General features: G+C 40.5%; 1 protein-coding gene across 3 annotated transcripts in view; it reads left to right on the top strand.

Annotated features, from left to right (window-relative positions):
- Positions 1-13965, top strand: part of KIF1B (kinesin family member 1B) — a 123420-nt gene that overhangs the window by 51666 nt on the left and 57789 nt on the right. For all 3 annotated transcript variants that reach the window (XM_025048568.1, XM_025048569.1, XM_025048567.1), the window contains 8 exons: positions 490-623; positions 6756-6835; positions 7949-8024; positions 10960-11039; positions 11549-11655; positions 12441-12524; positions 12749-12929; positions 13050-13122. In XM_025048568.1, coding sequence (XP_024904336.1) covers positions 490-623; positions 6756-6835; positions 7949-8024; positions 10960-11039; positions 11549-11655; positions 12441-12524; positions 12749-12929; positions 13050-13122 — 815 coding nt within the window. The remainder of the gene's footprint in view (positions 1-489; positions 624-6755; positions 6836-7948; positions 8025-10959; positions 11040-11548; positions 11656-12440; positions 12525-12748; positions 12930-13049; positions 13123-13965) is intronic.

Here is a 13965-nt window from a genome sequence, read left to right as displayed (position 1 = left end):
TCTTTCCCTTGCAGTTACAAACTGCTGCGCCTGAAGAGTAGTGTAAATCTAAGGCGTTGCAGATTTGGAGCCCAGAGGAAAGTGGCAAGGCCGTTTGGGGGAAACGCCTCGGCAGTACCCTTTGAGGCCTCGGTTTCCCCTACCGGACACAACGTTAGCCCACAGTGGAATTTTTTAGTTTCTAAATTCAGAATTGGTTCTTAACCTCCAGGATACCAGTATTAAAGACAGACATGTTTTAGAACTGCCATCTAGAACAATTGCAACTCGTCTTTGTAGCATAACATGTCTTTGTCTTGGCGCTTTAATGCTTTCCTTTCTTACACTGGTGTTCCTTCCTGTCTTTTTTTCTTCTTCTGCTCCTTTCCTTCTTTTCCTCTTTTTCTGCCTTCCCTCCTTTCTGTCTCCTAGATCTGAAAGATTTTCAGAACAATAAGCATAGGTACTTGCTAGCCTCTGAGAATCAACGCCCTGGCAATTTTCCCACAGCGTCCATGGGGTCCCTTACTTCATCTTCATCTTCCTGCTCACTCAATAGTCAGGTGGGCTTAACATCTGTGACCAGTATTCAGGAGAGGATCATGTCTACCCCCGGAGGAGAGGAAGCCATCGAACGTCTGAAGGTAAGCAATAGTTCAGACTGAATGAACGATAGTCTCTGTAGTTCCACAAGGCAAAATGAGGAATGGAAATCACTTGAGATTTTGGTTCAGCATGTGGAAGAACTTTCTAACTTTTAGAGATATCTTAAAAACAGAATTTGCTGCTTAATGAGATAATTGATAATTTTTCACCATAATGTTTGAGTCTGACATGGCCAGGCAGAATGGGAGAGATGGGTGGGCCCATCGATCATAGGTTGGCCACGCAGAATAACTGATACTCATCTGTCAGTTCTGAGGTAGTTATAAATAGTCACAGGGAACTCGTTTAGTTAGAGATAGTTGGAAACTAATTAGTTGGAAACATTTAGTATCGTTGGAAGATGGACTTTTGTATAAAGTCATGCATTTATTTGGTAAATTAAATATACAATGAAAAGAAAGTTTGAACATTCGAGTAGCTGTATCAGATTTATTCAGAGACACGTGAAATGATATCTTCTGGAAGTTCATAGAAAGCCCTGGAACCCTATGATCACTGCTGTGGAAGGTCTGTCTCCTTCTGTACTGGTGCACTTGGGCCACAGGCCTTAGTGCTGTGTGCTTGTGTCCCGCACGTGCAGGTCAGCTGCCATGGTGCCCAGCTTTGCTTTCCCAGCCTGTTGCTGGCTCAGTCGGGTACTCTTTTGTCTCTCTACATGAACGTGAAAGTTAGAGCAGCAGAGCTTTCTGACTCAGAGGTTCTTCCTTCCCCCTCAATGACCACGTGAGAGCCGGCAGTCAGGCAGTGTCACCTGTGGTGCCATCCATCAAATCATGGTGACAGCATCACAGATGCTTTTTCTTTCCTTACTTGTCAACTCCAGGATGACAGTTTGATCCATATCTTTTGGCCTTTGTATTCAAGAGTGCCTGGGTAGGGAAAACAGGGAGGGCAGAGAAACCGGGGAAGGAGCTGGGAAGTTGGTCCTGTTGCCAGCTAGCAGTCAGTCCTCTCGGGTGCACTCAGCATTCTCCACGACTGTTGTTCATTCAGAGACTGGTGAGAACAGTGACGCACTCTGACATTCACGACTGGAAAGGTTTGCCGAGCCTGCCTTCTCACCACTAAGAGGGAATTAAAGTTCATAATCGAAGATGGCAGATGCTTTCATTGTGGTTTTCAGATGAGGCTGGAAAAGATTTTATATGAAAAATGAGCTTCCGCTTCTTAACCAGCCTAATTTTCCGTTGGTATTTTACTCACTTTTAAAGTAAGGTGCTTCGGAAACAAAAGAAATCATCGTACTTCTTCCTTCAGAACGTGTTAGTGGAAAGTGGGTTAAGTTCTGAAGTACCTGGTAAAGGGAGAGGGAAGGAGAAATCTTTTCGTGTTGCAAATCCAGGGGCCATTTCTGCTGTCATAAAATTGGCTCTGAAGTTTTACTAAAGACGTTAGTGACAGCTGTATTGGAGGGCTTTATTCATGTGTTTTATCACAGCAGGCATCAGTGACAAAGCTACTGTGCAGGGTTCTTTCTGTTCAGGCCACTGTGGGAAATGCAGGGGCTCCACGGGAAGGAAAGGAGATCCCCTGCTTACCATTTAATAGAAAATGTTTTTTTTTTCCTCTGGGGATTTTGAATCTTAATAACTGCTTATTAAAGCTTTACTGTACAAATGATATTATACTTTCCTTTAACATACATCTTGGTGTAAAAGAGTGAATTCTTCCTAACTGCCAAGTGGGAGCAACTGAAAATCATGTTGAATGTTGGGGAATCAAGACATTAGCCAGACGGTAAGAATTAGGTCATCCAGTGTCTTCCAGATAGTTTCTAGGGAATAATAACATGGCCATTATTCGGGGAACTCACCCCCAGCAGCCCTCCCCCAGCCTCCCTCCCTTCCACCGAAACAAAATACAACTGTATTATTTTCATCAGAAAAAATTTCTCTGTCTTAAATCTTTTTTTAAGCCAACAACATAAGTGAAAGCGTCCATTTTCCCTCGCTTTAGGAAATAGCTTCTTTATGGTCTCACATTCAGTCTTGAGTTTTTAATGCAGCTGGTAGTTCACTGAAGGGAGCATCAGCAGCTCAGTTCTCTTTGTGAATGGCGAGAATCCCGTTCTGGCAGACCTGCATTTTAATGCCGCAGGCAGATCACAGCTCGCACCCACTGTGCAAAGCAGTGCTTGTATCATTACAAACGCTTGAGAATTTCACAGTTTTGAATTGTCTCGTTGTTGAGTGTGAAGCAGCTGCGTTCCTAAGACATGACACTGTAGGGGAAAAACACTGTAATGGAAAACAGTCCTAGAGGTCAGTTCTTTTTCCTAAGTAACGCTGTTTTTCTTTGCTTCTTTTTATTTTTGACTTTTAAAAAATGATCAGATCTACGTTATCTTGAGCCCCTCTCTGACAAAAGAGAGCAACGTGTAATTGCTTTCAGTTTGAGTTCCAACTCAAACTGAGATGAAATAGATGTATCTTTGATTTGGATTCCTATTCAGTAAGGTTTTTAAAATGTAGCTATAGCTACTGAGTGGCGGCTCTGGTGTTTATTAGTCTGGCGTCAGAGTCAGCACTGCGAGTCGGCTGAGGCTTAGACTATAAATATCCACAGATACTCATTACAGAAGCGCGAAAGGGCAAATGCTGTACTGGACAGCCCGGGAGCCCCACGCTTGGGACTCACTTATGAAGCCTGTGTGTTCAGTACAGTGAAACCGTGGTATCTGATGGCTTCAAGGAATGTCCCATATATAAGCATATTTTTAAAATATCACAACTGTGATTTTTTTCCCATGGAAATATTTCTGACTTGTTTTGTGGATTTCTCTGCCACCTTAACTGAATCATGACGAAGAGATTAAATTGTGTTTAGCTGTATAAATGTAATTATGCATCAGTGCTGTGCAGACAGCTGGACACATCTGACGTAAGACTGAAGTCGAATGAGCCCAACATTTCTTGGAGTTTTAAAAAAAAAGTTCCTGATGTCACTCAGCTTTTTGGAATTTTTACATGTGTGGCACCTGCAGTAAAGAAGGCCCCTTTAAAGATGATCTCTTCAATGACTCATTTCTTAAGTGAATCCTCATTTTAACTTAATCGTAAATTAGGATTCTAGAGTGGATTATGGGCAGCAGTGGACACCAGTGTGCCAGGCCGGCCTGCGGTGGGTAATGACCCAGACTGAAAGCTGTCTGTCTGTTGGCATCTATTTTATTTATTCTAAGTTTGTTTGTTATTCAGGCTTAAAGAAAGAATACCCTTCACACTTTTCTTAAGTTACGGTGAGCTTTTTGTAGACTGTTTTCTTTAAAGCCTATGGATTCTGAAGAAAAAACATGACCAGTTAGGGAACCTAGCTCTAGACCCCGCTCAGGAAGGAGTTGGCTTCAGGTTTATTGCTTAGTTTCTCTGGTCCTCAGTTTCTTTGTCCCTAGAATGGTTCTGGAATAAATGATTTCCCAGCGCACTTGAAATTATTTTCTCTAATCTTTCTTCATAGTTTTTAAAAATAGCTTTCTAGAAAATATACAAATTGCAGCTCGAAGCTGTAATGAAAAATAAAAGTAGTTTCTCACTCATTTAATGAGTAGCTTACTCATTAAATCTTTCTTCTACAAAGAGATCGTATTCAGATTTACCCTCCAGGAGGTAAGTAAAACCAGGGAGGTCACATCAGCGTTGGCAGCCAAGTGGAAAGAGGATTCCTAGACAGTAACTTTGCTTCCTTAGGGTGAGTTTACAGTTGCCCCAAAATAGAACTGCTTTAAGCCAGCCAGAGAAGCCTCTGCTCTGACATGATCTTTTTCTGAAAACCGACCAGGAAAATATATGTATTTTAAGTATCTCAAGGGTCAGTTTGTGGTCCCTAACCAGCATCAGTGGCTTGTGGGTCACACTGTGGATAATAAGCACCAGTCTCAGTGTTCTGGTTTGGTTGGGGCATCTTCTTCTGTTCCTTTGTTTTAGAAGTTGTCACTTTGGTAGAGTGAAGGTTTCTGCCCAGCTGTCGTTAATAAGCCTTACTGTCGTAGAGGCTGTGGTGCCCTCTGTCTTGTACTTGCCCTTTCACAGTCGTTTGCAGAAGCGTTCAGGACTGTCCTAGATGTTAGCGTTATTGTTAACTTTTGTGGTGCTTTCTGGTCATGCCGTTGACCACTTGGTACTGGCACACTCCCTTTTCTGCTTGCCGAAATTGCGCGGGTTTTTCTCGGTTGCTGGCCCTCTCTGCTGGCCTGTTGGTTCCCCACTTAGCTTTGGAGTGGCGTGTGTACTGCATACTAATCACTCCTGTTTGAGGACTGTACAGAGATGGTAGTTTGCAGCCTGTGCATGTTCGGAGGGTGAATAGAGCCAACGTCAATGGTTTTGTCTCTTTCTCCACCCTTCCCCACGCCTGCTGCAGACTTGTTCTAGCTTAACTGACTCTTTTCTGAAAGTGCCTCTTTTGCGTGGCCCCCTTTGCGTCACCCTTTCTGATGCCTGCGCGATTTCTAACTCTTGTCAGTTTTGCTCTTTGCCTAGCTTAGCTAGTCGTTGTTTTTCTCCTCCTCCTCCTTCTTTCTCACCGTTTGATGCTCTCCAGGTGGTGTCCCCTTACCCTGTACGCCTTTGCTTTTGCATCTGCCGCCTTGAATCTTTGTGTACTCTTGGCTCTTTCACGTGTTCCATGCAAATGCCAGATACCTTGGGTTTATTGTGTTACATATTCACAGTTTCCTTAATTATGTAGATAATTATGTTTTGGAATCCCAAAGGCTTCTTACAATAGCCTGTTAAATGAACCATACAGTGAACTATTTTGTGAATTATTAAGACTTCTCATCCTTAATTATTATCACTACCTACATCACCGTTACCACCTCATCATCGTTATCTTCATCATCATCTGACTTTCTCGTTTCATCTCCATGACTAGCATTTTCTTCTGCTTTTTGCACATGCACATCTCCCTTTTTGGTCCCCCTCCCTCCATTTTTTGCCTAATCAGTTCCTACTTGTCCTTCATTCATCAGTATGAGCATATAATGGGGCTTATATATAACTATTGAAAGAATGAATCACCAGTTACCCCCTGCTCTCTAATATACAGTAAGCTCCTTGAGAGCAGGAAACACGTTTTAGTTCTTATAGTTTTACTATATAACAAAAACTTAGCAAGAGATAGGGAAATCGTCACTTCAGTGGCTGCATTTCAGATGAGGCGAATACTAAACCTTTATGTATTGGGTATTAGGTTGGGTTCAGAAGGTACTGTGTCGAAGGGGAGGAAAAATATCTTTCCTTCTACCCTTCTGAGGTTCTCAGCTGTGGTCCCTGTAACAAAAGGCAGATTAATAAGAGAAAAGCATACAAATGTATTTAATAAAAGTTTTAACATGACACAGGAGCCTTCATGAGGAAATGAAGACCCAGAGCAGTGTTAAATCTGAGCCTTTTTTGCTAGCTTTGATGGAGAGTGAAAAGGTGTGGGGAAGTGTGACAGGCAAAGGGTGTGAGTTCAGAGTAGTAAACCGAGGAAACTTTCCCAGGCCTGTTTGTTCACATTCCTCTTGGCGTTCCAGCCTTCTGGGTACAGATGCTCCTTTCTCCGGGTATGGGGAGGGCACCTCTCATGAGGCTCTGATGACCTGCTTCAGGAGGAGATCAGAGTCCTTCCTGCACAAAACCATTTCTCAAATGATTTCAGTTGAAAATATTGAATATGCCAAGGTGCTGTGTTTTGGGGGAGCATGTACTGAACCCCATCAATGTTAAGGTGAAATCATAGTGAAAGCAAAATCAATAAATACTTTTGGGAACTTATTCTTTTGTGGAAATGGATGTGAGAAATAGTACCTTGCATTTGGGATATTAATATTACCCTTCCTTCTACACACACACATACACACACACACACACACACACACATTCACACACACACATTCAGACACTTAAGATATTATTACAAAGACTAAAGAAAATGAATGTGTCTAGGATTGATTTAGTGTTCGGCCTAGTCTTTATGATTCTTACTTTACATATTAAGATACTTTACATATTACATTGTGTTAGATTCTGTCTCATTTCCTCCAAGGGCATCATCACCTGCTTCTTGCTGTCCTTTCTAGACATGATGTGTTAAAGTATAAGACTTTGCCACTCTTCCTCTCTTAGGAGTCTGAGAAGATCATTGCTGAGTTGAATGAAACCTGGGAAGAGAAGCTGCGTAAAACAGAGGCCATCAGAATGGAGAGGTCAGGAGGTTCATCTGGGAATGTTTCTAAATTTTCGAGAGAATTTGGATTACTTCTGTAGTGAGAAGGGATAAAACAGAAGTTAAAAACAAAGAACCTTTCTTCCCAAAACAAAACAGAACAAAACAAAACATAAACTTGGCTGGGGACTTATGGCTAAATTAACACTTGGAAGTGAAATTCACATATTTAAATGCTCCCTAGGGAGTCATGGTGCTTCAGTAGTTACCATTTTGCGTGTTGATAGGGATCCATATAAAAATGGAAGATAATCGAGGGATAGTGTTTTTAATTTACAAAAAGACTGCCTTTGATAAAGGCCCAAATAAAAAAAAATAGCCGTTCTGATTATTGTTTTTCAGAGTTTTCCAGATCCTCCTTTTAAAATGCTTTGGTAAGAAATGAAGTAGTTTGAGTTATAAACTTTTAAAATCCCTGTTCTATCTCATCCTCAAAATTCTCTACCCTGAAGGTGAACATAACCCAAAATTATACTTTGCTGTTGGAATAAATATATATTTTTTAAATGTCAGTTTCTGTCCTCTTCATAGAAATGAGGCAGAAGTGAGTTCTAAAGTATTGATACAGTAAATATATCAAACAATTAGGATTTTTTCTTATTATAGAGATTTTAGGCTAGAATCGTTGAACCAGTATGATGCTGGGCATGGGAACATAACATTTGAGAAAATCACATGTATGGATAATACTCCCTGTTATTAAATTTACTTTCTGATTGCTTTCTTAGATTTTGAAGAAATGGTTCTGTGAGTTATATGCATAGCCTTAATGAATATCTTTTTCTTCCTTTTTTATATTAATAGACATATTATTTTTGAATTATTATCTACCTCCAAAGTCAGATGAGACAAAGTTCTCATTTGGGTGAATATAACTTTACCTAACATAGGAACATAATTTATTTTGAGTGTACTATTTCTCTTAAAAATAATTCTCTTCATGATGGGATAAGCAGATTCTTTCACATACATATTACTAACTTTCAACATGGACGATTGTTTTGCTTTGCATGCTTTATTTTTCAGTCCACATTAGACTGATTTAATTGCCATTCCAGTCTTAGTGTTCCCATGCGATCTTTGTTTTTTCCAGAGAGGCCTTGTTGGCTGAGATGGGCGTTGCCATCCGGGAAGATGGAGGAACCCTGGGCGTTTTCTCACCTAAAAAGGTAGGAAACGATTTTGTGAAACTCAACCAAACAGAAACACTTTTTGTCTAGTCGCCGAGAATTTCACGTCTTTGTGGGTTGGCCCCTCCTTCCCCTCCTTTTTTTTTAATCTTGAGATTTGGATCAATGTCAGATATTTCTGATTTCATCTTACAGTCCAAGGGCAGCCTCCTTCTAAAATGCTTATCACGTTTATTGTTTACAAAGTAGAACCCACGGCAGTCAAACTAACTTTTAGTCACGATTCAGTGTGTGACGTCATCTTCGTTGCTGGCTTTCTCGTAACGGCCGGCCTCACCTAGCATGCCTTGCTTCCGCTCGGCTCCTCTATCTGTATAGATTTCCCCACAGATGCCAGCAACCCTGACTTATAACTCTTTGGAAGCAATTTCAGCCGTTCAGGTTTGTGTAGAAAAATATCACGTCCCTTTGCTTCTACAATATGTGTTCTAGACACCATTGTACTGAGCAAAGCAATTCCTGTCCCCGCCTTTAGCCTCTGCTCCTTTCCCAGTTAAAAACCTCCAGTAGTTACCTTCCATTTACATAAGCATAGTTGTGAAGTAGTAACCTGTTAGCTAATTACAGTAGTAAAGCTTGGTTGTGTTGTATTTTACTAAGTTGCTTCTTAGCTACTGTTAGATATTGGAAAATTATTATCAAATGATTATTTTGTGTGCTTGCTTATATGATAATAGAAAATATACTGACGTACAAAGCATATATTTCATACCAGTAATATATGGTCCTTCATTTCAAATGACTTCAGATTAGGTGTTGGAGATGTAAACATCTTCATGTGAGAGTCTGTTGATCTCTCCAGGTTAGCATAGAACGGGTGGGGAGTTTTCATTTGGTTCTTTTGTTCTATGTGATATATGGCATATTACCATGCTTTTTGCTAGGATTCTTTTGATTAGGTTTTTCTATCAAGGCTACATAATTTTTAAACAAATTCCGATGTGTTACTTTCAACAAAGAAGATTGATTTAAAGAAATTTTACGTACATATTGTAGAACTGGAATAATAATAAAAGTATTTTATATGTTTATATTGCTAAAGGTCAGTGTCTTTTACAGTTTAATAGTTTTTCCTTCAGTAAGACATTATTTATTCAGATATATTACTTAATGATTGTTATGTTAAGGACTGTAGGGATCATTTTTATAACGTCTTGTAAAAATATGGCATTTAACACAAATCATAAATAACCTGAATAGATTTTGTGATATAAACAGCACAGAAATTCCAAGTGACATCTCTGTTTCCAAGCCTTTTCTTTGATTTTACTCATCTTGCTTTAACGTTCTAAACTATTTCGAGAAGGAAAAGGACACGCACCACTGACCACATCCGGATTCAGTTTTAGAACCCGTTTCGGACGGTGGTGGTAATCATCGCACAGTGTGTACATATATTAAATTTATACATCGTATACCTTTTAAAAATCACATTGTTTGACCTAAATAAATACCATTTTCGTCAGTCATACTCCAGTAAAACTGAGGGGGAAATACTCTTAAGGCAAGGAAAGAAAAGAACCTGTCGTAGAGATTCCTTTCTTCTTAGGCCAGTGTCAGGATGGGCTCTAAAGGATGCTGCCCAGAGAAGCCTGAGACTTTCTCACACCAGCGAAGCTCTCAAACTGCAGAGGCAGGTGCTGGTTGAGAAGACGTAGAGGTTTTTCTAATTTCTTTTTAATCATCTTTTGCATTCTCTTTTCTTAACCCTCTCATCTGACTCTTCTTTCATTTTTCTGCATTTGCTGACATGATCTTGAGTAGATTTTGACCCCAAGACCATGTGACTTATTTTTGGATTCCAGTGGGGTATTTTCACCAAAGAAGGTTGGTTTTTAAAAGATTTTAGAAATATTAGAGTTAGATGAAGATTTTAATAAGATGCATATATTATTGAATGTCAGTAATTTTAATTTCTTAAGGTAAAGACTAATAAAGGCAATAACGGGACCATTGAAGAACCGATAAAAATTACAGAGGGAGACGATTGGGACGTGGGGACATTTTTATAAAGTAAATGAAAAATTAAATATTTGTTGAGATTGTAGGGGAGGAAAAATAATTTTCTCTCTACCCTTCTCAGTTCTTGGCTGAGAGCCCTGTAATAAAAGATAGATTAACAATAGAAAAACAAAGAGAAGTTTATTAACATGTGTACCCCGTATACATGGGAGATACCCCAGGGCGGGAGGGCGGCAGGAAAATGAGGAACTCCCTGAGGTGGCTTGGAATCCAGATTAGATATTATTTTAATAGGGAAATGGGTGGGGGGAGGGAGGCCTCTCAGGGGAGAGCACGTGGTTTCTAGGGAAGGTGACTGGGGCCTTAAAAGAGTAGGTGGGAGATGTGATAGTTTGTCTGGGTGTGGTGGCAGCTTTGGTCTTCTCTTCTGTGAGAAGAGCCAGTCTGGTTGTGAAACTCCTGGGAGAGATTTAGGACCATGAAACACCTTTTGGAAGATCTGTCTTTGGACAGATAAAGGGAGGTCAGAGAAAGCCTCCCCCTGCATCAGCTGTTGATTTCAAGTGCCTACAACTTGTGGCATATTTTGGGGTAGCATATTCTGCTACCCTTCAAGATTTTTGTCCAAGTATTTGCAGAAATTACGATTCACTCATCTAGATCTTTGTCTTAATTTTTCTTGCGTGTTCCGCCAGCTTTGACTTTATCAATAATTGATCTTGTTTTTTATCCCAGAAATCATGTTCATAGATAGAATGCACTAGTGTGGTTTGTGAGGGCCTGAAGAGAGTGTTTCCTTTTTATTATAGAATTGCAAGTAGGAATAAAAGAAGTCCCTTGTCTAGCCCCTGTGGGTAATCTAAGAAGCCATCAGTCTCCTCTAGGTCCCTGTTACTGTCACAGCCCTTTCAGTGGTGCTTGCTCTGAATTGATGATCTAACCTTTTTTCCAGACCCCACATCTCGTTAACCTCAATGAGGACCCACTAATGTCGGAATGCCTGCTTTATTACATCAAGGATGGACTTACAAGGTATATCTGTTTCTTTTGGTCACATTCTATCTGGTTTTCTATTCTCTTAGATGATTTAATAACTAAAGGAAAGTCGTTTGTTGAAAAATTTGTTGTAATGATTTTGCTGTTTTTCTCATCTGAAATAATTACAAACTATCCTCTTTACTCTTCCTAAATTATGTATATTAGCCAGCCGAACCAGTAAGTGTGTAGTTTTCCCCTACGAGACCCTAAGTAAAAATTTTTTCCTTCGGACATCTTACATGAATTCATTAGGGAGATTAGTTCACACGTATCTTTTTATAATGCCATGTGAGTTCCATCAGTGGATCATTGTTCTTCGTTTCTTCTGTTGGGAGGTTGACCATATAAGAAAAATTAGAATTTGTGGTCGAGAGCCTTTGATTAAAAAAAGATGATACCTTTTTTGTAGGTACCAAAGAATATTCTTTGGGAGAAAGAGGTTCATTGTTCATAGTACTTTTTGTGTCTGAATTCCCCTGGGAAACCCTCTCCGTTGTGTTCAGGGTCGGCCAGGCGGATGCCGAGAGGCGCCAGGACATCGTGCTGAGTGGGGCGCACATTAAAGAAGAGCATTGTGTCTTCCGGAGCGAGAGGAGCGACAGCGGGGATGGTGAGGGCTCTTGGCTCAGCTTATCCAGCAGCCTTTCATTCCATGTGGCGAGAAATCCACAGGACTCGGTATTCCCTGTCTCTTTCAGTGATGCTTTCTTACACAGTCTAATATTTGAAACTGGAGAAACCTGGGCTGCTTCTGAATGCAGGGACCGACATGGCTACTTTACATGAAAATAGCCAGGACAAAAGGAGCCCTTTTGTTACTGCCAAGAACAGAGCAGGACATAGGCAATTAGGCTTGGTCTTGAATGTTAATTGTTTGATAGACAAGTAAAAAGGGAACAAATATTCTGGGTAGGAAGAGATTTGAAGGACCTCTAACCTTAACTGAGTAGAATTTTTTAGCTAAAATAGAAGAGAAAGTCAATCTTGATTTTTGTCCAGGTTATTAACAAAACAAGAACATAACAACATTCTGATCATATTTTTGTGCTATATAATTCCTTCCTTAATCAGAATGTTAGCTTTGATATTGTTTTTGGTTATGACCTACATGTCATACTGAACATTCTGATGGTTTTCAGTTTTATGGACTGAACTGTCAGATATCACTGAAACTGACATTTCATATCTTTTTCTGAGATTTGTCCAATTTTTTAAAATGTTTCTGTCTTAACCACAGCCCTGATTATGGTACCCTAAAATAAACTATTATGTAGATGCTCGGCCACTCGGTTACAGGAATCTATTCTACCTACCCCGAATCCTCACAGTCATCTACTTTCTGTTATTTTATTCCAGTGGTTTGTGATGCTAATATTAGTTTACCTCTCTTCTTAGTTATCGTGACGCTAGAGCCCTGTGAACGCTCAGAAACCTACGTAAATGGCAAGAGGGTGGCCCAGCCTGTTCAGCTGCGTTCAGGTGAGACTGGGAGAGGTGTTGGATTCAGCAGAGATGACATGGCTTGTGTGAGCAGCTCTGTAATTTCTGAATTTTTGTTTAAAGGCCAGAGTGATAGCATTAGGGTTTATGTTTTCGTAAAACTCCAAATGCTATCTTTTTGCATTAGAGAAAGTGAGGTCATTAACATAGATACTGTACATTTCAAAAAATGGCTTCTTTACCCTGTTTCTGTTTTGTGCCAGGAAACCGTATCATCATGGGTAAAAACCACGTGTTTCGTTTTAACCACCCCGAGCAAGCACGGGCTGAGCGGGAGAAGACACCCTCTGCCGAGACCCCCTCTGAGCCTGTGGACTGGACGTTTGCCCAGAGAGAGCTTCTGGAAAAACAGGGGATTGATATGAAACAGGAGATGGAGAAAAGGTAACGTACAGATACGACGTGGCTCACGTGACTGTCACTTCTTTTAAATGTAACCGTTTATGAAACAGCTCAGTGATCTCATCGTGTATTCTTTTCCTTTTGTTTTTCCTGTTCTTCTAGGTTACAGGAAATGGAGATCCTGTACAAAAAGGAGAAAGAGGAAGCAGACCTTCTCCTGGAGCAGCAGAGACTGGTAGGAGTCCGTCCTGAATCTTCTGTTAGGGAACGGGCAGCTTGCTCTCTTACCTTCCCTGTCCCATGGATGAGCACGCGCCCACATGGCTTGCTCAGCTCTCATTGATACCGAACACTATTCTCTCACTTCCTTAATGGAGAATGAACTCCTGGTACCTTAGCCTGAAAACCTGTCCACAAAGGTACACTTTTGTGCCTTTTATGTCTTAAAGTCAAATCGTTACTTCTGTCAAAACCAAGTGCTTTTGGAGGAAATATGGGAGCTTCTCTGGTAGGCTTTGCCTCTTGATAGTAATTTTTGAGTATGCATAGTGGTGGTTCTTTTAATAATAATTACTCTGCATATCGAATTTGGTGGGTGTTTGCCTTGGTTTTGTTTCTGATCACCCAATAGTACTAATTCTCTGCTCGTGGGCTGACCTGAGGGATTGTTCTCGTGCTGGGCAGACTTTTACTTTTACTTTTTTTTTTTTTTTTAGTTAAACTTTGTCTAAAAGTGTTGCTGCACAGATGCATGTGTTAATCCTTTTCTGTTCCCCTGCATGGAGTCTGAATCCTCTGTAAGGGTCTCCGTGGCATGTGGGTGACAGTGGAAGCAGGGCCATACAGCCAAGTCAGATAGGGGCGGGAAGCCTGGTTTCTCTGGGTTGAGAAAGGGTTAGGGTGAGCAGCTGAAAAGCTGATTTAAGGGCGCAGCTTGTAATGCTAATGGCTTTAGCATTTTATGATGTTAATTGATTTTTAAAGTTTGATAGAGATGGAATCTCGTGAATGAATAAGCTGATCCATTAATTAGATTTTCATTTTTAAAGCCATCCAATTTTGGTTAACAAAGTCCCTG

The sequence above is a fragment of the Pteropus alecto genome, unplaced genomic scaffold (genome assembly GCF_000325575.1).
Source record: "Pteropus alecto unplaced genomic scaffold, ASM32557v1 scaffold125, whole genome shotgun sequence".
NCBI classification, from domain to species: Eukaryota; Metazoa; Chordata; class Mammalia; order Chiroptera; family Pteropodidae; genus Pteropus; species Pteropus alecto.
This window is presented reverse-complemented; position numbering and strand designations above follow the sequence as displayed.